This window comes from Lactuca virosa, chromosome 5 (assembly GCF_052849685.1).
Source record: "Lactuca virosa cultivar CGN04683 chromosome 5, Lactuca_virosa_CGN04683_v6, whole genome shotgun sequence".
Classification (NCBI taxonomy): Eukaryota; Viridiplantae; Streptophyta; class Magnoliopsida; order Asterales; family Asteraceae; genus Lactuca; species Lactuca virosa.
In genome coordinates, this window is record NC_136430.1 from 32,779,354 (window position 1) to 32,807,300 (window position 27,947).

Consider the following 27,947-nt stretch of genomic DNA (forward strand, 5'->3'; position numbering starts at 1 on the left):
ATAACTAGCATTTCGCTAGATGGCAGATTAAGGCGAACAGCCTTTTCGTAACACATAATGTCAGCACGATGAGAACTCAACCAATCCATGCCAATTATGACGTTGAAACTTTTAATTGATACCGGCATGAGGTCGATTGGAAATGAATGGCTATCTAGAGTTAGTGTACACCCTATGTAAATGCAGCTAGTACTCTCTGTTTTCCCGTTAGTCATTTCTACGGTCAACGGTTCTTTATGTGCATGCGATTTATGTTTAAGCAAGTGAGCAAATTTCTGGTTCACGAAACTCCTCTCCACTCCACTATCAAACAGTATGGATGTATATGAGTTATCGAGGAGAAACGTACCAGTGACCATTGTGGGGTCGGCAACCGCTTCCTTGTGGCCTATATCCAAAACTCTTCCCAATCCGTCGGCGTTCCCTACCTTCGGGCAGTTCCTTTTGTAGTGGCCCGCCTCGCCACAACCATAGCAAGCCTGGCCCACACCAGCGTTGGGGACTTGGGTGATTGGCCTTGCCGGTGCCTTGCAGAAACGAGCAGTGTGCCCCTTCCTGTTGCAGTTAGAGCACTGCATTTCCCGGCAGGGTCCGTTGTGGTGGAAGCTGCATTTGTTGCACTTCGGCAAGTTCCCCGCGTACTGCTTTACCGGCGCAGCAGCGGCAGGTGCCATCGCAGCATGAACAGCTACGACCTGCTACTTTTTGGCAACTTTCTTCTTCTTATTGTCATCCTAGAACTTATGCTTGTTCTCGGCGGCTTTGGAGGGTTCTGATATGGCTAGGGTTGTTGTTGTTGAAGGGGTTCGGACCCCATGGTCAATGAGCCTTTGTGCCAATCGCTTGGCACTATCGAAGGTAGTGGGGTTGGAAGCTAGGACGTTCCCCAGAAATGGAGGCACCAACCCCCAAATATACCTCTCCACCTTCTTTGCCTCAGAAGGGACCATTCCCGGACATAGCGCCACCAGATCGCTGAATTTGGCAGTGTAGGAGACTATGTCGGAGCCCTTCATGGTTAGGTTCCAGAGCTCCTGCTCTAATTTCTGAACTTCGCCCCTCGGGGAGTATTCCTCGATCATAACCTCCTTAAGAGTTTCCCAGCCGATAGCATTCGCCACTATTAGAGATAGTGACTTGACATGGCTGTTCCACCACGTCAGAGCTCGGTCTGCGAAGGTGCAGGCGGCAAATTTTACTTTACTCCCTTCCGGACAGGAGCAGATCTCAAAGATCGACTCCTTCTTCTCGAACCATTGCGAGAGGGAAATGATTCCGCCAGTTCCATCGAAGGCCATGGGTTTGCAGCTGGTGAAGTCCTTGTATGAGCACTCCCTAGAGCGCACTGGAGTTTCGACCATAGTGGGAGGCACATTCGTCCCACTCCCACTGGTACCGGTGGTGTTGAATTGCGCTAGGGCTGCCGTAACAGCCGTATTCACAGATACTTGAATAGCTACTAGATTGTATTGAGGAGGATGAGGAGTTTGATTCGGAGTTATTGGAGTAGCGCGCCTGTTTGATCTCCGCGGAGGCATCTTGAAGCTATAAAAGCACAAAGATCAAGATATTGGTAAGAATTTAATAGAGAGAGTGATGAGAGTGACTCATTGACTAACTCTCCATAGCCCAACAACACATAAGAAAGCATGATTGAATACAAATTTTCAAGAGATTAGATATATGCCAATAATACTGGTATTACAGATGTAATCAGTTCGTGATAATGACCTAAAAGTAGGTCTTACATCAAACCAAGATAAGAAAATTTTGACAGAATAAAGACTTATCGACCGAAAGTTTAAAGTCTTAAAATAACAGAAATTGTAGGGAAAGTGCTACTTAGAGCATAGCTAAGAAGGATAATCCTTAGAAAAGAATGAAATTTGAGCAGAGCATTCCCTACTGGCGACGGGAACCCCTTGGCGAACCCTTAAGTCATCCAGCTGGCGCTCCATGTCGAGAAGGCGTCGCTCGTACACTCGCTGGCGCACGCAATGCTCTATGACTTCAACTCGAGTCACAGCTAGATCCCGTTGTAGAGACTCGTGGTCTCTCGCAGCTCTCTCTCGAGCACTTTCAAGATGACGAATGCAGACAGTGTTGACTCCTGCATCGGCATCAACCTGAATGACTCGGTTGATGGCTGCCCTACCCTGCTCGTTATTACGAGCAACCCTTCGGACTAGGATGGGTAGGCTTCTGTCCGCTGAGCCTCCCTCGCTCAGGTTGTAGAAGCTTCGGTCTCCATTGTAAGGCATGGGTTGACCTTGCTCTTGACTCCAAGTTCCCAAGTTTTCCGCCTACAGAGGCGTCGGGCCTTGAAATGTCAGACGAGGGTTAGGATTCGGGATTGGAGCTACCTGGGGTTGATCATTGACTTCCGGCTCGGAGTCAGAATCCTCCGGGAAGTTCTTCACGAAGTCGTCGTCCAATGGGATTTCATGATTCTCCTCTGGCTCATCACCAAGCCATCCACCATTGTCGTTGTTGGGAAAGTACGGGTCTCCGGGGATATGGAATCCAACCATGTTATCTACGCGAGAATAGGGATAAAAGAAATAATTAATAGACGTACTAAATTAATATAATTATAAGATGATCCTTACCAGTTACTCCAACATTTGCGTAGTGCATACCAGTCATATGTAACCAAAACAGGATAGACCTTCGAATAAGTGATCCTAACTCTAAGCCCACAACCAAACAAGGAATAGGAAGTAAAGCAAAGATCACATATTCTAAGTCTATGACACCCTAGTCACATATAACTTTAGAGTATCCACTCTGCAACTATTGACATACTAATAAAGATCTTTTTTTTAGTTTGCACATAAGTAATTATAGTAACACAAAATACTCCTATGATATTTTAAGTTTATGTTTTGTTCTAATGTTTTCATTGTAGTAGTGTTGGCAAGTTTTTAGACTTGCTGCAACATCACAAACATTCCTGGATACATGCTAATCACTTCTCGGAAAGATATAGTTGATCAGGCTATATCACTCCCAGATCTGATTATATGTCCCCAAGACTACTCGTGCTGTCCAACAATCGTTATACTTTTGTTATGTCCTAGTGACACTGATTTTAGTATGAATGCAGGTATGTATACTTTGGTTAAATATTTTATTATTTAAAAGTATAAACTCTTGGTCAGAGTATTTTAATCCCGTTGTGTTTATAGTTGTATATCTTTTATGGGTTGATATACTCAATTCACTATAAACAATGCTCTGATACCAATCTGTCACACCCCAAAACCGGAACGGTGGAAACGTTCGGGGGCGGAGGACGTCATGTACAGTATCACAACAAGGCATTATAGTAAACAAACAACAACATCTTCCATTGCATTAATAGTAATAGTTTTAATACAAGCGTGTTCTGAAGTTTATAAGACACCAAAAATGAATATCAAAATAAGATGTGCTCCATCTTCTCAAAACCTGGTCATTGGTACCTGTCTACTGGCGACCTGAGAATACAAGTTATTTTGAAAGCGTAGATCAGCATTTAAGCTGGTGAGTTCATAAGTATTTTAGTGTTAATGTTTGTATAAGTTTGGAGAATGTGTTTGTGTTTGATGTAAGAGTTTGTAAGTGTCTGATGTAAGTGTTTGTAAACTTCCTAGAAAATCCTATATTTTCTACTAAAGTAGTCTTCTACCAAGACTCAATTGTTCTCTATGTTTGTTCTTTTGTAAAAGTGTGTATTTTCCAAATGTATGACTATCATTACTAAAATATAGTTTTACATTACCGGTTATGTGAGAAGATCACAATGTAAATGAGATGGGAAAATAAAGATGTACTGGTAGTTTTATCTAGGTAACTACTAATGTACTAACTACCCTTAAACTTGTTAGTTTAATTAAGGTAAAATGTGATATGATTGTAACCATACTTGATTGACTAGAATAACACGTCGTTCGAGACGTCGAAATGATATGATATTCGTCACCCGTAGACCTGTAGGTCCCACTGTAGCTAGCAGCAAGGTGTAGGAGGGTCAGTCCCGTATAGATCAATACACAAATTCATGCTCTCCCTCCAGGAGACTCTGGGTACAAAACGTAACACAGCAGTATATGCAGTGCCATGAAGTAGTATCTCACATTAATGTTATAGTATTCTTGTATTTGTATAGTATGTACTAGTGTAGTGTTCTCTCTGTCTAGTATGTAGTATGTTTTCTAGTGTATAGTGTGTAGTATGTATTGATTCTCGTTATAGTATTCTCTTTCTGTTTCTCTTTATAGTGAGTATTGACTCTCGTTATAGTATTCTCTATCTGTTTCTCTTTATAGTGAGTATTGACTCTCGTTATAGTATATTCTGACTCATGTATGAACTGACTCTTTGTATGTTTCATTGTTCTAGTGATAGTATTAGTGACTTCCTAAACTATACCTATTATAGTTTACTAGCAATGTTGTTTGTATGAATGAACATGTTTGTACACCTTTGCTACCCAAACGATTTGAACTGAATGAAGAACTTTTATATCTATATACATACATATAATATATAACTAAGATTCAAACGACCTTCGGACAAACAACCGATACCCTAAGTCCACAACCAAACAAGGAACAGGAAGTAAGGCGAGTTATCAGTCCTAAGTCCTTTCAATCCTACTTATATAACTATATCTATATAGATATGCTTTTGACAAAGTCTAAGTTTAAAAGAGTTTAATAAAGAGTTTTGCATATAAAAGAGTTCGTAAAATGATTTGAAGCAATTTGTTTGAAAACACAGTTTGAAGTGTAAGAAATCCATTGATTGATAGTTATTAATCACATGTGATTGATATAATAACTATAATGTTTCTACTTGTATTCCCCCGATAAAATCATTTAAAACCATTTAAAAGGTAAGTTAAAGGGGTATGAACTCACCTGCAGTGAGTGATACGAATGAAAGATCGGTTTGTAGGATGCTAAGTGCCAAGTGAAGCCTTGAGCACAACGGATCCTAATAAGCATATAATGACACATATATGTATATAATTAGTGCTTAAACAACTAATCATATAAGGAACACACCCTAGGAACTAGAAAACACTTATATGGAAGTGTTATAATCACAAAGGATTGCATCTAAGGAGTTTACGGGCACACTATGGTGTTTACGGCCATGTGTTTACGGCCCTTGAGTTTACGGCCATAGGGTTTACGGCCCTATGAGTTTACGACCCTTGAGTTTACGGCCATAGGGTTTACGGCCCTACGAGTTTACGACCGTAAACTCATGAAGTTTTGTGCCAAAAAGTGTTTTCAAGGTCTTGTAAACAACAAGGAAGTGTTCTAGACCCAATCCAAGCCTTAATGAAGAGTTCATGTCTAACTAGTAGACTTAACAAGGGTTTACGGCCAAGGGAGATGCTCTTGGCCGTAAACTCTCTTTGATCCTGGATATTGGATGATTTCAAGGAGAATAACTAGAAAGTAATAAGCATAGGGAGGTACTTACGAGTTTAGAAGCCTTTAGGGGTGTTTGAAGTCCAAGAACTTAGTATGTGTTCTTGCTGTTCTTGGTGAAAATGAAGAACACTTGAAGATCAAACCCAAAAGATGAAGTTAATGGATGAAATCAAAGGGGTGATACTAGATAATGAGATGTATCAACAAAAAAAGGATGAAATACTTACATTTTTGAAGATAAAAATGAATATCCTTATGATACTTGAGAGAGAAATCAAGTTCTTGAGGTTGAAATGGTGACTAATGAGGAATAAGGAAGGAATATCATGTTTATGGCATGAGTTTACGGCCACCTTGAGTTTACGGCCGTAAACTCATGTGATGTGGCCGTAAACTCCACATGATGAAGTTTATGGCTTTCTTGGTGCACAATGGATTCAAGCAGATACTTCCTAACACCCGATCCTTGGATGTATTATGATTAGAACACTCAAATAGACCCTAAACAGTGCTAGAAGATAGCAGATACGAGTCTGACTTTGATTGAGTTGAAATGTTATACAAGATAGAAATTTCGGTTTGTCACAACTTGTATTATCAAACACACAAAGATTTTCATTTTAGAGATATACAAAATTTACCGTTATCATGCTAAGATATTTGGCATTTCGACACACTAAGGTTCAAATTGGGTCACACTGAGTGTTCGTTTGTTGGTTCGGGTGATCAGTTCGGCCATAGTGCACTTTCTGATGTGTGCTACCCCTTCTGCATAGGGGTTTTCTCAGCGATGGCTCGAGACGTATTTTAGAAATAGAATTTTTTCAGATGCCTTGCATTCCATGTCCTTGGTATTGACCGTCCCTCGATCATTTCGAGAGAGTAAGACCATTGTGATGCACCTCGACCAGTTTGTATGGCCCTTCCCATGTTGCTCCTAGCTTGTCGTGCGGTTGCGCGTGGCCGACCTCGTTTCGTCGCAAGACATGGTCTCGTATTCGAAAAGATTTTTCCTTTACCCGTTGATTGTAATATCCTTCCACGGCCTTTTTATATGCGGATTGGCGCATGCTGGACCACTTTCGATGCTCCTCCACGAGATCTAAATTTTGTCTCAGGTCCTTGTCGTTTTCCTGGCTCTAGAAGTGTGTTGTTCGTATTGAGCCTATCATTAATTCTGCTGGTAGCATTGCTTCTGTGTCGTATACCACGCTGAACGGAGTTTCACTTGTGCTTGTACGAGGGGTGGTTCTGTATGACCATAGTACTCATGGTAGCTCATCTGCCCAATTGGCTTTGGCTTTCCCGAGTCGCTTCTTGATTCCATTTACCAGTGTCCGGTTGGACACTTCCGTCTGCCCGTTCGCCTGAGGGTACGCCACAGATGTGAACCTTTGTTCAATGCCCCTTTATGCGCACCAGTCTTTGAATGGATTCTCGGCGAAGTACATGTCATTGTCTCTGATTAATACTTTGGGTGTCCCGAACCTTGTGATGATGTTCTTCCATAGAAACTTGATCATCTGCCTTCCTGCGATACACGCCAACGATTCTGCCTCTATCCACTTTGTGAAATAGTCCACAGCTACGACTAGGAATTTGATTCTACCAGGGGCTTCTGGTAATGGTCCTACGATGTCGATCCCCCTTTGGTAGAATGGCCATGGGCTGACAATGCTCGTTAGCGGCGTTGGGGGAACGCCCTGCACCGGGGAGAAAGTTTGGCATTATGAACATGTGTGAAGGAGCTTGGTGGTGTCTTCATAGATGTCTGGCCAGTAGAGTCCCATTCGGAGTATCTTCCCCGTAAGGGCTTTGGCTCCCTTGTAGGGTCATGTCGGGCCCGCGTGAGCCTCGTGAAGGGCCTGCTTCCCCGATGCCCTATCTATGCATCTGAGCCATGGGGTCGTGTATCCTCGTGAAGGGCCCATATACTCGTCTTACGAGCGTCGACGTGGTCATCCGAAAGGACGCCATGTTGTAGGTACTCTATGATGGATGTCATCCAACTTGGTTATGTTGTAGATACGGAATGGACAAGTCGCTCGTTAATACTCCTTTCTATGAGTACTTCTACCAAAACGTCTTTGGATAGGTGGCCAAAACATGTTGATGCTAGCTTACTCAAGGCGTCAGCGCGCCTATTGCTTCCCCTAGGTAACTTTTTGATGGAGAAACTTCTGAGTGAGCTTGTGATTTGCTGAACAGCTTTCACATACTTTCTCATAATCTTATCTTTTGCTTCGAACTCCCCCTTGATTTGGTTAGCGGCCAGTCTAGAGTCGGTGAGGGCCGTTACTTTCTCTGTTCCCATCTTTACTGTCAGACCCCAAAACAGGAACGGCGGAAACGTTCTGGGGCGGAGGACGTCATGTTTAGTATCACAAGTCATGCATTATAGTAAGCAAGTAATGAACAACCATTTCATTAGAAAGAAAGTGTTTACAAAGTATGATTCACATAATATAGAATACACATCAAATAACAAAAGACATGAAGCTGAAATGCTCCATCTTCTGAATCCCAGAGCGCGTACCTGTCTACTGGTCTCCTGAGAATACAAGTTATTTTGAAAGCGTAGATAAGCATTTAAGCTGGTGAGTTCATAAGATTTTAGTGATGTAATGTGAGTAGTAAGAAAGTTTTAGTAAGTTGTAGTAAGTTCTGTTTAGAAAAGTCTGCCTGTTCCTCCAGGAAATCCTATATTTCCTGCTTTGATGAAAGATAAGTAAAAATGACTCTACAGTCCTTTCTATGAGTATTAAATGAATACAAGTTATATAAACCTCAGAGTAAACAAACAATCGGTTGTGTGTATCTGCCCTAAGCCAACAAACAAACAAGGAACAGGAAATGAGGCGGAAGACACACATCCCATTGTTTGTTAGATCATCGTTGTATATAACCCTTGCGTATTCACTCGGTACTCACGGAGTTAACTGTAATAGTTCCTTTATATTTGATGACAAGATCCTTTAAGAAAACCCTTATTTCTTATTATAAAATGATAACCACAGTAGTTCCTTCTATAATCACTTAGTTTATACTAGTTATATATAATCTAATATCGAACAGATAGTTAACTATGTGAATCTGCCCTAAGCCCACAACCAAACAAAGAACAGGAAATGAGGCGGAAAGCACACATCCAACTACCTATCGGATATTAATTATATATAACCTTGGTGTATAAATTAAGGTATTATAGAATTAACCACCTAAGGTACTTTAAGTTTTACTGGTTTAATGAAATGGATTAAACCCTTTACTGGTTGAGTTTCTAGTTTTGTATTCCAAAAGTTCTTCATTTGAAAAGTATGTTTTGTACTAGAAAATTGTGCATTGAATAGTGTCCTATGACCTGGCCCATATCTAGTACCCCTTATGATTATTTAGTGTATATGGAAACATATATATATCTAAGATCAGATAGATAGTAGGTTGGGTGTATCTGCTCTAAGCCCACAACCAAACAAGGAACAAGAAATGAAGCGGAAGGCACACATCCTACTACCTGTCGGATCCGATTAATATATATCCCTGAACGCATACACTAAGGAATCATAAAGTTAGCATTATAGGCCCCCTTCTACTGAATGTACTAGACCCGACTGTTCTGTTTTTCGTTTGTAAAATGTAAGTTTTCCCTAGTTTATAACTATCTTGACTCGAAAATAGTTTGTATTACCTTTTAAGTGGAACTGTCACTTAATGAAAGTAATGGGAAATTATAAGTACGCAGTTGTCTTTTGAATTGACATCCTGTAGTACTAATTACCTTAAAACATGTTTGTTTTATTAAGGTCATAATGTGAAAGCTAGTCCCCATACTATACGCTCTCCCTGTCAAGAGATTCTGGGAACCAAACGCGACCTCTGCAAATGATTGCAAGCCGTGTAATTCACATTAAAGTTTATGTGATCATGTATACCCAATATAACTATCACATTTTGTTTAGAATAATGAGTTAGGGATTCATTGGTATAATTAGATCTAATAAGTTGTCCCATGCTGCAGCACCTTTATTCTGTTTGTTCAGTTATAGTATCTTAGTATGTTCTCGTTATAGTATCTTAGTATCTTCTCTTGTTATAGTATCTTAGTATCTTCCCTTGTTATAGTATCTTAGTATTCTCTAGTATCTAGTATGAACTGAACCCCTAAACTATACCCCTTATAGTTTACTAGTAATTTACTTGTACTGTTGTTGAAAAGACTCATTTTCTACGAAGTTATGCTGATACTTTAAAAACGGAGTTTTGTTAAACTATAAAGTAACATAACTTTAAAAGAGTTTTTGAAATGTTTTTACAACTTATAAATGACATAAGTAATCTTTGGAAAATGTTTATAACAAACAATTACACAATTATCATTGTGTTCAACTTGTATCCCCCCCCCCCCCTTAAAAGCATCTAAAACAGTTTAAAAGATTGATTACGGGGTAAGAACTCACCTGATGTGGGTGATTCAAACGAATATGCGTGTAAGGATGAGAAGTTCCACGAGTGAAGCCCCGAGACACAACAAGTCCTAAATGACATATATTGCAATGAATATAGTGTTTATAAGCAACTATATGAAAGGAAACACCTTCCGGGACTAGGAAACACTTTGACCAAGTGTTGGAATCACATGTGATTTATCAAAGGGGAGTGTACGGCCACAAACTTGTGTTCATGGCCATGTGTTTACGGCCAAGGGAGTTTACGGCCGTAAAATCATGGTCAAACATGCATAAGGGTGTGTTTAAAGGCTAGGGAAGCTTGAGGGACTACTGCTCTACACAAGGATGAGAAATGCCAACTTATAGGAGGGTGTTGAGGTGTTTACGGCCACACCATAAACCCTATGGCCGTAAACCCTCTAAATGGTCCCATTTAGGGTCTTAAAGGTAAGGAGTTTCAAAGGTTCAAGTGTCCCAAAGGTTAGCAAAGGTCTAGGAGTGTTTAAGGCTCAAATCATGACAACTACAAGGGTTTACGGACAAGGTGTAAACTCCTGGCCGTAAAGTCTCTTTGATGATGAGTTTGGTGATGTTTCAAGGTCTTACAAAGCACAAGGGAGTGTTCTAGCCTCAAATCTAAGCCTTAGGAAGAGTTTAAGGCTCAAATGGCACCTTTATAGGGGTTTACGGCCAAGGGAGATTGTCTTGGCCGTAAACTCCTTTTGGTCTTGCATTCTTGATGATTTCAAGGTTCTAAGAATGAATCTTAACTAGATATCAAGTATTGGGAAGAGTACTCACACTTTGGAGGCCCTTTGATGAAGATCGGGAGTGAAATCTCGATGATACTTGAGAGAGAATGGGAGATTTCGGCCAAGGAAAAGAAAGAAATGAAGAAATGGCTAAGTCCTTCATATATAGGGGTGATTTTACGGCCAGGCCATAAACTCTATGGCCGTAAACTCCATTTTGGCGGTGTTAAGGCTTGAATGTTGCACAGTGTCTCTAGCAGGTACATTCTAACACTCACTCCTTAAGTGTACTAGGCTTAATACACTCAAACAGACTCTAAACAGTGCCAAATGATAGCAGGAGTGAGTCTGACTTAAGGTTGATTGGGTTGACTTATAAAGCAAAAATTTTGGGTTGTCACATTTACTAGCGATCCTTAAACCTACCAACAAGGCTTCATACTCGGCTTCATTATTGGACGTGTGGAAGTCAAAGCGTAGGGCATACACCACTTCTTCACCCCGTGGGGCTAGTTAGAATAAGGTCTGCTCCAGATCCTTTTTTTATGGAGGCCCCATCGGTGTATAGGGTCCAAGCCTGCCCATCTTCCTCGTGTTGTGGCTCCCCACGTGTGCTCTCTTCCATTTGCTTTTGAAGTTCTCCTGATATTTCCACTAAAAAATCTGCTAGCTCCTGCCCTTTAATGCTCGTTCAAGGATGGTAGCTGATGTCGTGTTCTCCCAATTCGATGGCCAATTTTGCAAGGAGCCCTAAGGATTATGGCTTCAGGAGTACTTGTTTAATTGGGCAGATAGTTAGAACTTCTATTTGGTGCGCTTGGAAATATCGCCTCAGTCGCCGAGCGGCGTACACCAATGCCAATACTATCTTTTCGATGATGGGGTAGCTGAGCTACGGTCCTTGCAGCGCTCGACTAAAAAAGTAAATTGGGAGCTGTTTTCCTTGTCGTTCCACTACCAGTGCTGACGAGATGGCTTCGTTAGATGCTGACAAGTACATTTAAAGTGTCTCGCCAGGAGTTGGGCTGGCCAACGTAGGTAGCGTGTGTAGCGCCTTCTTTATTTTGTGTAGTGCTGCTTCGGCTTCCATCGTCCAACGAAAGTTGTTTTTCTCGATGCATCCTTTAAGTGTGTCAACCAATGGCATCGCCTTCTCAGCTGACTTGGAGATGAAACGGCTTAGCGCCGTTAGCTTACCGTTCAGGCCTTGGGCATCCCTTAGCGTGTGGGGCGATGTAAACTCTTTGAGCTATGTTATCTTGGTGGGGCTGGGTTGGATTCCTTTTTTTGTAATGTAATACCCCTGGAACCGTCCTTCTTTTAACTCGAAGGTGCACTTTGCGGGGTTCAATTTCATATTTAATTTCTCTAGGCACCGTAGGGTTTCTTCACCGTCCGCTAGCAGCCTCTATTCGTCTGGGCTCTTTATGACCATGTCGTCCACATAGACTTGGATGTTTCGGCCAATTTGGTTGAGAGAAAGGGAATAGACCATTCTCGGGTAGGTTGCGCCTGCGTTTTACAATGCGAACGCCATTTTTTGGTAGCAAAAAGCTCCATGGTTTGTATAAAAGGGTTGCTCATGAGAATTTGATGGTACCCCTTATATGTGTCCAGGAAACACTTCCATTGGAAACCGTGCAAGGACTCCACCTTCTGTTCTATCTCTGGGAGCGGATAGCAGTCCCTTGTGCATGCCTTGTTTAAGTCTGAGTAGTCAATACACATACGACACGTCACGTCGTGTTTTTTGACCATGACCGGGTTGGCAATCCATGTTGGGAAGGTATCCTCCCAGAGGATGTTGGGAACAAGTCATATCTCTAGGTTTGTTTCGACTCATATGCTTGTTCTACTACTTGTTGAATTATACACAAAGGCACGTTTTATAACATCGATTTACCAATGCGTTTTCGTACAATCAATGTATAACCAACTCATAGGATACAAGTCATATCTCTAGGTTTGAAGACTTATATGATATTACCGTCTCGCGATCACTCGAGATAAATTCCATGAAGTGATACCAGCGAGCGTGGGTTGAATCCAATACTCAGAACTTGTGAGCACTCATGAGTGTTGTAGCAACACTTTGCTATGTCCAACATCTTATACATCTACAAGCCAACTCATGACAGTCTTGATCCATATCTACTTCCAACATATGACCGACTGTGGAGAATTTGAATAATATGATATACCATAACATAATTATTCTGGAAGTCAAAACATGCAAAATGAAACGATAGTAAACGATTGACAAAAGATAGCAACACTTTACTCATAAATAAACACAACTTTTATTCATCATCAAATGCCAATTACACATTACACATTTCAAAGCTATCTAACTACTAAAACTAATATCATCCTTCAGCCCTATGCGCCTCGCATGCTGGAGATGCTTAACCCTGCTCAGTCCCTTCGTGAGGGGATCTGTCGGGTTCTCATCCGATGATACCCTCTTTGCCACGAGGAGTCCTTCTATTCGATGTCTAATGAAATGGTATTTTCTGTCGATGTGTCTGGATCTCCCGTGATCCCTTGGTTTCTTGGCTAAGGCAACTGCACTTTCACTATCACAGAAAATCTCTATAGGCTCCTTTATAGATGGTATAACTCCAAGGTCTCCAATGAAGTTCTTTAGCCATATAGCCTCCTTTGTTGCCTCGCTTGCCGCTATATACTCTGATTCGCAAGTTGAATCAGCCATGGTCTCCTGCTTGGAACTTTTCCAGGAAATTGCTCCTCCGTTTAAGGTAAAGACCCGACCTGACTGAGAGCGGAAATTATCCCTATCAGTCTGAAAGATAGCATCACTATACCCTAATACTCTCAAGTCATCACTCCCACCGAGGGTAAGGACCCAGTCCTTAGTCCTCTGTAGGTACTTGAGAATGTTATTTACCGCAGTCCAGTGAGCCTTGCCAGAGTTCCCCTGATATCTGCTGACCATGCTCAATGCAAAGGCTACATCAGGATGAGTACAAGTCATAGCATACATGATCGAGCCTACAACGGAAACATAAGGTACTCGACTCATCTCAGCTATCTCAGCCTCTGTACTCGGACTCTGAGTCTTACTCAATCTGGCGTTACTCTGGATCGGTGATTCTACTTTCTTGGAATTCTGCATGCTGAACCTATTCAACACCTTATCCAAGTAGGTACTCTGACTAAGTCCAATTAGTCTTTTACTCCTGTCTCTCAAAATCCTTATCCCTAGGATATAGGCAGCTTCTACAAGATCCTTCATAGCGAAATACTTCCCAAGCCAGGACTTCACTTCTTGCAGAGTTGGGATGTCATTTCCTACGAGTAGTATGTCATCCAGATACAATACCAAAAAGCTGACTATACTCCCACTAGCCTTGATATATACACAGGACTCATCTTCACTCCTCGAAAAGCTAAACTCTTTGACTTTCTCATCAAAACAAAGATTCCATCTACGAGGGGCTTGTTTCAATCCATAGATGGATTTCTCAAGTTTACACACTCTATTATGGTACTCTGCACTGACAAAACCCTCTGGATGACTCATGTAAACATCCTCAGCCAACTTTCCATTAAGGAAAGCGGTTTTGACATCCATAAGCAAGTTGGTTGGGACTCCAACTTGCTTATGGATATAACTATATCTCCTATTTGTGCTTCAAGGTTGGAGATACTAGTTCTTGTCTCTTTTTGGAATTGTTGGGTACTAGTGGCTAAGGATTTGACAATGTCTTCAAGAGACATTCCGGAGCTACTTGGTTGGGATTGAGGAGGTTGGTGGTGATGTGGAGGGTGTGGTTTGGATTGATAGTGTGGTTGTGGATGTTGGTAGTGAGGTTGTGGTGGTGGATAGGATGGTCTAACCAATGCATTTTGAGGCAATGGTCTTGGGTTGTAGTTCATGTTGGGATTTGGCTTCCAACTTGAATTATATGCATTTTGGTAACCGGATGTCTTGTTATGATAGTTTTGGAACTCTCCCGTGGCATTTACATGTTCCACATCTTCTTGGAGAATGGGACACATATCCGTAGGATGTCCCATTGTTGCACATATTCCACAAACCATCACTTGTGGAGTTTGTCCCATGGCTAGCTTTTGGACAACGGAAGTTAGATCTTTGATTTGAGACTCGAGGCTTGATGTTCCCACCTCATTGACTTTTTGTTGAGTTTCTCTCTTCATATCTTGGCGCGGGCCAAAGTGTTGGGAATTTGCGGCTATGGTGTTGAAAAGTTGTCTTGTTTGTTGTGGAGTTTTACTAAAGACATCACCACCACTTGAGGCATCGACTAGTCTTCTCTCCATTGGCAACAATCCCTCATAGAAGTGTTGAATGAGGAGTTGTTCCAGAATTTGGTGTTGTGGGCAACTATAGCACAAGTTGTTGAACCTCTCCCAATAATCATGAAAAGTCTCATTTTGACCTTGGCGGATTCCACAAATCTCATTTCTAAGACTTGAGACTCTTGAAGCGGGATAGAACTTATCAAGAAAAGCTCTTGCCATGTCGGTCCATGAGTTGATTGACCCCGGGGGAAGATAGAATAACCAATCTTTTGCTCTATCGGCCAATGAAAAGGGGAATGCCCTTAGCTTGATTTGGTCATCGGTTGACCCTTGTGGCTTCATACTAGTGCAAATAATGTGGAACATCGTCAAGTGCTTATGCGGGTCTTCGTTCTCCAATCCATGAAAAATCGGGAGGTGATGGACTAAACTTGACTTCAATTCCGAACCTCCTTCCAAAACCGGGTAATTGATGCCGGTTGGAGTTTGTGTAACATCGGTTTCCATCATTTGCCTCAAAGTTCTTTCGGGAACTTCTCCTCCGTCCGCCATTGCAATTGGTTCAATAATGGATGGATTTTGTTGTAGAGGTGGTGTTTCGGGAATTTCTTGGCGAGGGTCGGGACTAGAATCGGGTTCCGTATCGCTTGATGAAGCGGGTTCAACCTCCGGATCCCCGTGAGGATTAGAAGTTTGACCACGTTCAATTCGTTTTTCCTTCGCCAAACGCCTTGCTTCTTTTTCAATTTCTGGGTTGTAAATCAAGTCACCTGTACGCTGAGATCTGGGCATAGAGAAACAAACTGATTAAATATAAACCAATCCCCGGCAACGGCGCCAAAATTTGGTGGTTGTCGAGGCCAACAAAATTAATAACCCTAATTATTACACACTAAAATAGTGTATAGTGGTAAAGGGATCGAATCCACGGGGATTGGTTCAATTTAATAACTCTATGAAAAATCTCTTTGTAAAAATACTTGGAAAATGACAATAAATTAAAACTGGGGGTTTTGGTGTTTTGAAATACTTGAAACAAACTAGAATTAACTAAGATTTAAATAGACAATTTCAACAAAAATAAGAGTTTGATGTAAAATCAATAAGAGAAGGATGGTTGACTTAAGGTTCCTCACTTTGACTTTTGATGAACATATCATTAGAATCAAATGGTGCAATACTTGTTTTAAACCCTTAATTTGGCTATAGTAATCCAAGGAGCTTGAGATTACCTAGACTTTTCTTAATTGTTGAAATGGTTAGAGAAGCTCATAACAATTTCCTTAGTTAAAGTCACTAATTCCATTAAGCATGTAATTAGTGAAAGTCAACTAGCATTAAGAACCAAAAAAGTCACCAAATCCAAGAGGGGTCAAATGCTTTCACCACCATGTTGGAGAAAATGTTTTTATGATTGTGTGAAGTAAAACTAACACAAGAATCACTTGTTGCTTGCTAATTTGAAGATCCTTTACTTAATCAAGAAATTAGCCAACTAATCACCACAAACACATTTAAACTCATGAATAAAAACATGCAAGTAATGATAAGATGTTAAAACACAAAACATTTTCATAAAGATTCAAACAAAAATTCATGGATTCTTCAATATTCAACAAAAGTTCAAAGGATTCAACAAAAGTCAACCAAGATTAGTTTAGCCAAGCATGACTAAACTCAAGGAAACAAAGTTAGTTAAGATTGTACCAAACATTTAACAAGAATTAAGAGATGAAATGGTGAAGTTCTTGAGGGTTCTTGGCCTTCAAAAATGTTCCAAACTCCAGAGAGAAAGTATCAAAATCGGACCTCCAAGATTAGGCTGAAGAGGCACACCAACCTTCCCAATATAGAACTCTAAGTAAAATCCCGAAATTGCCCTTGTCAGAAATCCACGCGGGCCGCGGGGAATCTTACGCGGGCCGCGTGACTTCGACGGAAATTTTTGGGCTTCTTCAAGTCTTGGGCCCCCACAGCTAATCCACTGGCCCAGTTCGAATCCAATCTGCTTCTAGCCCATTTCTCTTCAATATTTCTTCAATTTGAGCCCAATTTGTCTCTCCACATCACTCAAAACTTCCGCAAATTCCTAAACATCGATCTTGCACACTCAAGAATTCTCCCGTGGCTTTCAAATTTAAAGTTTAATTCTTCCAACCCTTCAAATAATTGACAATCCCACTCCATGCATCACCTCTATAGCCATCAAGCCTAAAATCCTCGTTATCCTCCAAGTCCAATTGCTTTCCAAAAGATCCCGCTCCGCTAGTCTCCTTAAAATCTGTAATTAAGCTCACAAAACTCGAAAGAACCCGAAAGTGGTCATAAAATAACAAAAAGGAAAATATGCATGGAAATTATCTAAATTGTGAATGAAATATGCTAAAATAAACTATAAAAAGAAGTAAATAAAATGAAGCTATCAAATCACCCCAAGCTTAAACCTTACTTGTCCTCAAGTAAGACAAGACTAAAATGAACTCGGGATGAACTATCCTAGGGAAAATAAAAAGAATGGATAGAACCGCGGAACCTGATCACCGTTAGTCAACATGGTCAGAATTGATCTTGCTATTACCTCACGAATTTTTCATCTGATGACAATGGGACCATAAACCACAGCCAGGACAACTCCTTTAGGTGAGTAAGGAGGGATGAGCAGTCGCAGCCCAATGGAACATGCATACAATGAAGAACATCTGTAGTAGGGAGAAAGCAGTTGGATGGGCTCGTGTGGAGCTCTTCTTTTAAGTGTACACTCTGATCTCACATCTGCCGGCTACTCTCATGTGTAATTGGGTTTAATCGCTCGGGCACCGTTATAGGAATCGGTTCACTTAGTGTTGGCCCAAACCTCCCGTAGTATCCGACTCGACAGTCTCCCTAACATCACCAATTTGCGAAAAAAAACAACTCGATCTATATACAATAAAACAACTCTAAATAAATGAATATCAAACGCCGGGTGACCAAAATGTAGGAAAATTTGTTCAATAATTGAACCGGTCACCTATCTACGATTATTGCAGCTTGAATTTTTTTTTTTTTTTTTTTTTAAAACACAAAACATTTTGACTCAAAATTTGGTTCCCAAGAGTATGTAAGTGGAACCGAGAGGGTAATAATATAATCCGAATGGTCTAAGTGTGAAAATGACCATGTGTGGAGCATAAAGATGTAATGTAAGCTCCTTTTCAAACTTGCAATTTTTCAAAAATAATGAAAATGTCCATATGCGGACTAAAAGACTCTCTAAGATCCTAAGAAAATCGCAAAAAGATATGGTGATGTAAAGAGACCGGATATGGATTCTACTCGGGGACAAGCACCAGTGCTTCATCTTAACGGTTCAAACATGATCAAGTGTGATCCTCTCAGCGGTAGTGATCGCAAGGCTAAGAACATCCATTGCTATAGTATATCCTACAGTTGTTAGTATTGCATGCATAATTCTTCATGAAAACTACATGGCCATGATCACTTACCCCTTTAAGCTTCCAGCATCTGATCCCAAGTATGAAGTCCCAAACTGCAGCTGGTGGTCCCGGTTCGATGGGTGAGATAGCAACAAGATCATGGACCAATAATGATACAATAACTATGAACATGTTCCATGGCATCCAAGGGGGGTGAGAATAAACAGATAACAAAAATGCATGAATGCTAATGCCCTAAGCTAAATGTTATGCAAAAATAGAAAGTAGAAAAGAAGAAAATGAAATCTTTTTGGAATTTTATAAAAAAAAAATGAATGCAAATTAGCTTAAAACTAAAATGAAATGCAACCTAACAAAAAAATGCATGAAAAAGTAAAAGAAAAGGGAAATGCCCCACCCCAAGCTTAAGAACAAGCATTGTCCTCAATGCTTAAGGAAAGGGCGGAAATGACCTAAATCGGAGGGTCGGGCGGCGGGAAATGCCCGTGGCGATAGTGGTAGTCCCACATATCCTGGACCTGGCGGGAAGTGGGCGGGAAGGACTGCTCCAATCGATCAACACGGGTCACCACATCTTGGATGGCTCTCGTAGGGGGAACATTATGGCGAATTGGTCAAAGAACGTAGGGGGAAATATGGTGGGACTTCGTGTCCCCCCTGCTGCTGCTGCTGATATTGAGGCTCGGCAAAATGCTGTGGAGGCTGAAACTGGCCATCTTCATCATCTATAGGAGGAGGGTAGTCGGATGGAATGATCCATTGATCGGGGTCAGTTGGGTCGAAACTCCCTATATACTCGTGGGGAAGAATGAGGTATGGTTGGTTGTCAAGAATCCACATGGGACCAACGACCGAATCCCGGACGAGTTGCATTCGGCGGAGTGCGTGGCCGTCAAGGCTAGAGGGGCCGGAAGCCTTCTCGAATGGAAGAGTGGAGAGATTAAGTTGAAGCGGTGGCTGAGATGCAATGAGGGTGATCAATCCCCCAATGAAAATGTCTCCTTTGTCCATAGTTGTGAGGTTGTAACATTTGGTGAAGAAAAAGGAGGCAAAATCCGGCCGCGGACCATTCTCACGAGTCATGCACCAAAGAAAAAATAATTCCGCCTTTGAAATTTGTCCCACTTCGGAGCGGGCAAAAATGGTGCATGTGAGTACTCGATGCGCTAGGTGCAAACATGGGTGAATTATGGAGGAGGCCTTTGACGAAGACGATGAGTATTGTGGCTCGTTGGTAATTTGCTGCCAAAAGTGATGCTCATTGAAGTTTCCGGGCCATGGGTCTTGTTGGTGATATAGATTGTCCACTGGAGTGCCCATCAGGGCCTTCACCACCCGATATGGTAGGGATCGTTTCTCGCCGAGCATTTGGAAGGTGACGGTTTCGCCTTCCTCTCCGGGATTGAATGTGGCGAGAAATTCCAAGGTTGGTTCAACATAGGTGGCGGCGCGGTTATAGAGGAATTGGCCCCATCCAATATTGTTAAATAACGCTTGGACTCCATCGAGTACCCCAAGACTAGCAAAAGATTCCCTATGGAGGAATTTTGTTGACTTGACTTGACGTTTGTTCGAAACGAGAAAATCATATGTTGTGCGGTCCTCGCGATTCAACAAACGAAACGGGGGATCCTTGGATTTTCCTTTTGATCCACCTTTAGAGGAAGTAGCTCCCGTCCCCGTTTTGGCACGTTTAGACATTATCCGGGACAAAATTTTATCAACAATAATCTTCAAATGACACCAAAGACCACACAATTCCAACAACTAATGGGTAATCAAGATGCAAATAATCAAGATAAAGGAATGAAAGTACCCAATTTTCTTAGACCCGGGATGAATAAGTGCCACCAAAAATATTTCGTCAAGACACACCCCAAGCTTACAATTTTTGCTCCGTATTTGACGCTTTAATCGCTAAAACAACCCTACAAACGAGCTTCAAGATGACTTTCCGGCGACTAGAGTGGCGGCACCCGAATTGGTTGGAAATTTTTCGTGAGTTTTTGGGAAAAGATGGGTATGGTTAGAAAGCCCTTGATGAGAGAAACAAAACCTCGTGCTCGGAATCTCCAATGCTGGCCGGAGTTGGCCGGAAAATGCGAAAGAAGGTGGTGGTGGGTGGTGGTGGCGCCCGGAATTCCGGCCACAGATCGGACCGGAATTTGGGTGGGGTTTGTAGAGGATGAAAAATGGCGAAGAATGGCGGTGGTCTCGCGAGATTCCGACCGGTAGAACTCCGGGAAAATGGATTTTTGTGAGGAGTGGGTTATGGTGTTCTTGAGAGTAAATGGTGGAATTTGTTAGGTTAGAATGAAGAAGATGAGTGCTGGAGATGTTTAATCCATGGTCAAGAAAGGTCAAACCCGGTCAATGTTGGTCAACTCATTAAACCCCTTAGTCAACAAAAGTCAAAGCAGTCAACAGCTCAAAAGAATCAGCCATTCGACCAACCACGCGGGCAGGGCGCGGGCCGCGTGCCGACCGCGGGAACTGAATGGCCCAAAAAATTGCTAAGTGCTCGAACACCCACGCGGGTAAGGCTCGGGCCGCATGCTGGCCGCGTCTAGCTGCTGAAAAACTTCTGAATTCTCTGATCTTTCACGCGGGTAGGACTCGGGCCGCGGGTTGGCCGCGGGTGCTGTACTCTATCTGATCCTTGATCTACGCGGGCCGCGCAAACATTAAGACGCGAAGCCACGCGGGCCGCGGGTCATTCCTGCACTTCAAAAATGATTTTTTTTTTGTTTTTTTTTTGTTTTTTTTTTTGTTTTTTTTTTTAAGCCAAAACGATCCCCATAAGGCCCGGTTTCAAAAATTTGACAAAATTGGGAACAAAACGGGGAGTGAAAGGTGAAACCTTTCAAAAATTTATTTTTTCAAAATCCCGAAAACGCGTTGAAAAATGATTTATTTGGATCCGGAAAAAGTGAAAGCATAATGCTTTCCAAAAATGCCCTTCATTAACGTCTTTGGCGAGACGTCCTTCTAGCTTGATTCAACACACCGGGACATCCAAATGGATGATTTCAAGAGCATTTGCATTAAAACCTTCATAGAATGGCTTCAATCGGTGCCCATTGACTTTGAAGATTTGTCCCGTTGCTTCACTTTGGATTTCCACCGCCCCATGGTCAAAAGTCTTTATCACAACAAAAGGTCCAATCCATCTTGACCTTAGCTTGCCTGGAAATAACTTCAATCGTGAATGGTAAAGTAAGACCCTATGCCCCGGTTCAAAATGCTTCCGGGTGATGGACTTGTCGTGGAAGAGCTTCGTCTTCTCCTTATAAATCCTTGTGTTTTCATAGGAGTCGTTTCTCAATTCTTCCAGCTCTTGGAGTTGAAGCTTCCTATGTCTCCCCGCCTCATCAATATTGTAATTACATTGCTTGACCGCCCAAAATGCACGGTGCTCTAATTCGACGGGTAGATGACATGACTTTCCGAAAACCAACCTAAAGGGTGACATTCCTATCGGGGTCTTGTAAGCGGTCCGATAGGCCCATAAGGCATCATCAAGCCTTAAACTCCAATCTTTCCTTGTCGGATTCACTGTTTTCTCTAAAATACTCTTCACCTCACGATTTGAGACTTCCGCTTGACCGTTCGTTTGAGGGTGGTAGGCGGTAAGAGACACGATGGGTCACGTTGTACTTTTTCAGCAAGGCCTCCATCATCTTATTGCAAAAATGCGTCCCTTTATCGCTAATCAAATCCCTAGGCACACCAAATCTCACAAAGACATTAGATTTTAAAAAGTCGATAACCGTTTTGGCATCATCCGATCTTGTGGCTTTGGCCTCAACCCATTTAGAGACATAGTCAACCGCGAGCAATATGTAAATGTTGCCAAACGAGACGGGAAATGGGCCCATAAAATCAATCCCCCATACGTCAAAAATTTCACAAACAAGGATTGGATTTTGTGGCATTTGATTTTTTTGTGAAATGTTTCCCGTCCTTTGGCACCGTTCACAGCTTTTACAAAACATATAACAATCGCGTGACATGGTTGGCCAAAATAATCCACATTCAAGAACCTTTCTCAAAGTTCGGCTAGGTCCGAAGTGTCCCCCACAAGCAAATTCATGACAAAATTGTAAAATGGATTGATGCTCTTGTTGGGGTACACATCGCCTAATGATTTGATCGGGACAATGTTTCCACAAATAAGGCTCATCCCACACATAGTATTTTGCATCACTTTTGAGCTTGTCTTTTTGAGCACGTGAGAATGTGTCGGGATACCTTTTTGTGACCAAAAAGTTAACGATATCAGCATACCAAGGAGTAGATTGAATAAGGGAAAAGAGATGCTCATCCGGAAACTCGTCCCGCAAAGGGAGAGGAGTTTCATTTGAAGTGATCCGGCTTAAGTGGTCGGCAACAAGGTTCTCGCATCCACTTTTGTCTCGGATTTCCAAATCAAATTCTTGCAATAATAAGATCCACCGGATGAGTCTTGGCTTTGCATCTTTCTTTGTCATCAAGTACTTGAGAGCCGCATGATCCGAATACACTATAACTTTGGTGCCAAGTAGGTATTGTCGAAACTTCTCCAAAGCGAACACTATGGCTAATAGCTCCTTCTCCGTGGTAGAGTAGTTGCTTTGAGCATTGTCTAGTGTCCTTGATGCATAATAGATCACGTGGGAGGCTCTTCCATTCTTTTGACCCAAAACGGCGCCGATAGCATAATTGCTTGCATCACACATGATCTCGAAAGGGAGATCCCAATTCGGTGCTTGTATGATGGGGGCGGATGTAAGCAATTCCTTGAGCTTGTCGAAAGTTTCTTTGCACGCCTCATTGAACTCGAAATCGGTCTCCTTTTGCAAGAGTTGGCACATTGGTCTTGTTATCTTTGAAAAGTCCTTGATGAATCGTCGGTAGAAACCTGCATGGCCCAAAAAAGAACGAACTTCCCGAACACAAGTCGGGTAAGGTAAGCTTTGAATAACATCGATCTTGGCCTTATCTACCTCAATTCCTTTTTCAGACACAATGTGACCCAAAATGAGACCTTGACTCACCATGAAATGACATTTCTCAAAGTTTAAAACCAAATTTGTTTCAATGCATCTTTTCAAAATTTTGGTGAGATTGGTCAAACATTCTTGAAACGAGTTCCCATATACCGTAAAGTCATCCATAAAAACATCAATTATGTTTTCGACATATTCGGAAAAGATACTAACCATGCAACGTTGGAAAGTGGCTGGGGCGTTACACAATCCAAATGGCATTCTCCGGTATGCGAAAGTGCCAAATGGACATGTAAATGTTGTCTTTTCTTGGTCTTCCGGTGCCACCGGGGTTTGGTGAAAACCGGAGTACCCTTCTAGACAACAATAGTGAGATTTCCCGGCCAACCTTTCTAACATTTGGTCGATGAAAGGCAATGGAAAATGATCCTTTCTTGTGCTTGCATTGAGTTTGTGGTAGTCAATACATACTCTCCACCCGTTTTGCACATGGGTGGGGACCATCATACCTTTGTTGTTCTCGACCACCGTGATTCCCGTCTTCTTGGGAACGACTTGCACCGGGCTCACCCATTTGCTATCCGAGATTGGATAGATCATCCCCGCATCAAGTAGCTTCAAAATCTCTTTCTTTACAACTTCCATCATAGGCGGGTTCAACCTTCTTTGCGCATCCCGACTCGGCTTGCATTCATCCTCCATCAAGATTTTGTGCATACAAGTGGAGGGACTCAAACCTTTGATATCCGCAATCGTCCAACCCATGGCTTCCTTGTGTTCCTTCAACACCTTGAGGAGTTGCTCTTCCTCAAATTCGGTTAGATTAGTCGAAATGATAACCGGAAGAGTCTCATTCTTGCCCAAGTAAGCATACTTCAAATGTTGAGGTAGGACCTTTAATTCCAATTCGGGTGGTTGAACAAGGGATGGAGACAACTTCGTATGGGTTGGGGTCAACTCAATTTGCTTGACATCAAATCTTGTGGATTTCTTCACCTCTAAATTATTGACCAACTTCTCAACCTCCGGATCCAAGGAATAAAACTTTAATTGCTTGACTAGCTTCCCAAAATCAAATCCTTTGCTTAAAATCATTTCCAACACATCGCCATTAGACAACTCGAACAATTCTTGGGTCAGTGGCTCAACAACATCTACAAAGTACATAGATGAAACGTCACTAGGATATCTCATAGCATCATAGATATTAAAGCTTATTGTTTCACCATCAAACTCCATTGTCAAACTTCCCGCATATACATCAATCTTTGTTCTATCCGTTTTCAAAAACGGTCTCCCAAGAAAGATTAAAGCCGATTTGGAGGACACTTGCTCATCTAGATCAATCACATAGAAATCCGCCGGGAAGACCAATTGGTTCACTTACACTAGGACATCTTCCAAAACACCTCTAGGAAAGACACTTGATTTATCCGCAAGAGAGATTATGACACCGGTTTCACTTAAGGGTCCGACATTCAATGATTCATACACCGAATAGGGCATGACATTGATAGAGGCACCAAGATCAAGCATAGCACTACTAAAAGTGACATCTCCAATCTTGCAAGGAACCGTGAACATTCCGGGATCTTTGCATTTGGGTGGAAGTTCCCTTTGTAAAACCGCGGATGCGTTTTCATTCATCAAAATTTTCTCATTCCCCTTCAACTTCCTCTTGTTGGTACAAAGTTCTTTCAAAAACTTTGCATATCTCGGGATTTGCTTGATTGCATCAAGTAGAGGGATGTTTACTTCCACCTTTCGAAAGGTGTCCAAAATCTCTTTCTCCTCCATGTTCTTTTTCGAAGTCGCAAGTCGGGAGGGGAATGGCGGTTGAGTGGCTATGGGTGTTACTAGAGGGATAGTCTTCTTTGGAACTCCGGCTTGTGCATTGTTCTTGACTATAGGTTCTTCAACGGGAATAACTTCTATTTCTTCCTCTTCATCTCTTGGCTTCTTCTTTGAACTACTCTTTCCGGCTTGTTTGCCACTTCTCAAGGCCACCACATTGACATTTGGGTTCTTTTCGGTTTGAGAAGGCAATTTCCCACGGGACTCCAACTTGCTTATGGATGTAACTATATCTCCCATTTGTGCTTCAAGGTTGGAGATACTAGTTCTTGTCTCTTTTTGGAATTGTTGGGTACTAGTGGCTAAGGATTTGACAATGTCTTCAAGAGACATTCCGGAGCTACTTGGTTGGGATTGAGGAGGTTGTTGGTGATGTGGAGGGTGTGGTTTGAATTGATAGTGTGGTAGTGGATGTTGGTAGTGAGGTTGTGGTGGTGGATAGGATGGTCTAACCAATGCATTTTGAGGCAATGGTCTTGGGTTGTAGTTCATGTTGGGATTTGGCTTCCAACATGAATTATATGCATTTTGGTAACCGGATGGCTTGTTATGATAGTTTTGGAACTCTCCCGTGGCATTTACATGTTCCACATCTTCTTGGAGAATGGGACACATATCCGTAGGATGTCCCATTGTTGCACATATTCCACAAACCATCACTTGTGGAGTTTGTCCCATGGCTAGCTTTTGGACAACGGAAGTTAGATCTTTGATTTGAGACTCGAGGCTTGATGTTCCCACCTCATTGACTTTTTGTTGAGTTTCTCTCTTCATATCTTGGCGCGGGCCAAAGTGTTGGGAATTTGCGGCTATGGTGTTGAAAAGTTGTCTTGTTTGTTGTGGAGTTTTACTAAAGACATCACCACCACTTGAGGCATCGACTAGTCTTCTCTCCATTGGCAACAATCCCTCATAGAAGTGTTGAATGAGGAGTTGTTCCGGAATTTGGTGTTGTGGGAAACTATAGCACAAGTTGTTGAACCTCTCCCAATAATCATGAAAAGTCTCATTTTGACCTTGGCGGATTCCACAAATCTCATTTCTAAGACTTGAGACTCTTGAAGCGGGATAGAACTTATCAAGAAAAGCTCTTGCCATGTCGGTCCATGAGTTGATTGACCCCGGGGGAAGATAGAATAACCAATCTTTTGCTCTATCGGCCAATGAAAAGGGGAATGCCCTTAGCTTGATTTGGTCATCGGTTGACCCTTGTGGCTTCATACTAGTGCAAATAATGTGGAACATCTTCAAGTGCTTATGCGGGTCTTCGTTCTCCAATCCATGAAAAATCGGGAGGTGATGGACTAAACTTGACTTCAATTCCGAACCTCCTTCCAAAACCGGGTAATTGATGCCGGTTGGAGTTTGTGTAACATCGGTTTCCATCATTTGCCTCAAAGTTCTTTCGGGAACTTCTCCTCCGTCCGCCATTGCAATTGGTTCAATAATGGGTGGATTTTGTTGTAGAGGTGGTGTTTCGGGAATTTCTTGGCGAGGGTCGGGACTAGAATCGGGTTCCGTATCGCTTGATGAAGCGGGTTCAACCTCCGGATCCCCGTGAGGATTAGAAGTTTGACCACGTTCAATTCGTTTTTCCTTCGCCAAACGTCTTGCTTCTTTTTCAATTTCTGGGTTGTAAATCAAGTCACCTGTACGCTGAGATCTGGGCATAGAGAAACAAACTGATTAAATATAAACCAATCCCCGGCAACGGCGCCAAAATTTGGTGGTTGTCGAGGCCAACAAAATTAATAACCCTAATTATTACACACTAAAATAGTGTATAGTGGTAAAGGGATCGAATCCACGGGGATTGGTTCAATTTAATAACTCTATGAAAAATCTCTTTGTAAAAATACTTGGAAAATGACAATAAATTAAAACTGGGGGTTTTGGTGTTTTGAAATACTTGAAACAAACTAGAATTAACTAAGATTTAAATAGACAATTTCAACAAAAATAAGAGTTTGATGTAAAATCAATAAGAGAAGGATGGTTGACTTAAGGTTCCTCACTTTGACTTTTGATGAACATATCATTAGAATCAAATGGTGCAATACTTGTTTTAAACCCTTAATTTGGCTATAGTAATCCAAGGAGCTTGAGATTACCTAGACTTTTCTTAATTGTTGAAATGGTTAGAGAAGCTCATAACAATTTCCTTAGTTAAAGTCACTAATTCCATTAAGCATGTAATTAGTGAAAGTCAACTAGCATTAAGAACCAAAAAAGTCACCAAATCCAAGAGGGGTCAAATGCTTTCACCACCATGTTGGAGAAAATGTTTTTATGATTGTGTGAAGTAAAACTAACACAAGAATCACTTGTTGCTTGCTAATTTGAAGATCCTTTACTTAATCAAGAAATTAGCCAACTAATCACCACAAACACATTTAAACTCATGAATAAAAACATGCAAGTAATGATAAGATGTTAAAACACAAAACATTTTCATAAAGATTCAAACAAAAATTCATGGATTCTTCAATATTCAACAAAAGTTCAAAGGATTCAACAAAAGTCAACCAAGATTAGTTTAGCCAAGCATGACTAAACTCAAGGAAACAAAGTTAGTTAAGATTGTACCAAACATTTAACAAGAATTAAGAGATGAAATGGTGAAGTTCTTGAGGGTTCTTGGCCTTCAAAAATGTTCCAAACTCCAGAGAGAAAGTATCAAAATCGGACCTCCAAGATTAGGCTGAAGAGGCACACCAACCTTCCCAATATAGAACTCTAAGTAAAATCCCGA

The 27,947-nt window shown here is 41.7% G+C and overlaps 2 protein-coding genes across 2 annotated transcripts; both read right to left on the minus strand.

The window, feature by feature from the left end:
- Positions 1–21,351: 21,351 nt before the first annotated feature.
- LOC145111122 (uncharacterized) lies at positions 21,352–21,825 on the minus strand. Its single transcript, XM_079047421.1, has one exon. It carries the CDS (start codon positions 21,823–21,825, stop codon positions 21,352–21,354), a length of 474 nt encoding a protein of 157 aa, XP_078903547.1.
- A 2,899-nt stretch (positions 21,826–24,724) lies between these two features.
- On the minus strand, positions 24,725–25,435 carry LOC145111123 (uncharacterized). Its single transcript, XM_079047422.1, has one exon. It carries the CDS (start codon positions 25,433–25,435, stop codon positions 24,725–24,727), a length of 711 nt encoding a protein of 236 aa, XP_078903548.1.
- Between the last annotated feature and the right edge of the window lie 2,512 nt (positions 25,436–27,947).

Bases quoted from the DNA above. Each gene is read 5' to 3' on its own strand.
- LOC145111122 (XM_079047421.1), bottom strand. From the start codon at position 21,825: ATGTCACCCTTTAGGTTGGTTTTCGGAAAGTCATGTCATCTACCCGTC.
- LOC145111123 (XM_079047422.1), bottom strand. From the start codon at position 25,435: ATGGGAGATATAGTTACATCCATAAGCAAGTTGGAGTCCCGTGGGAAA.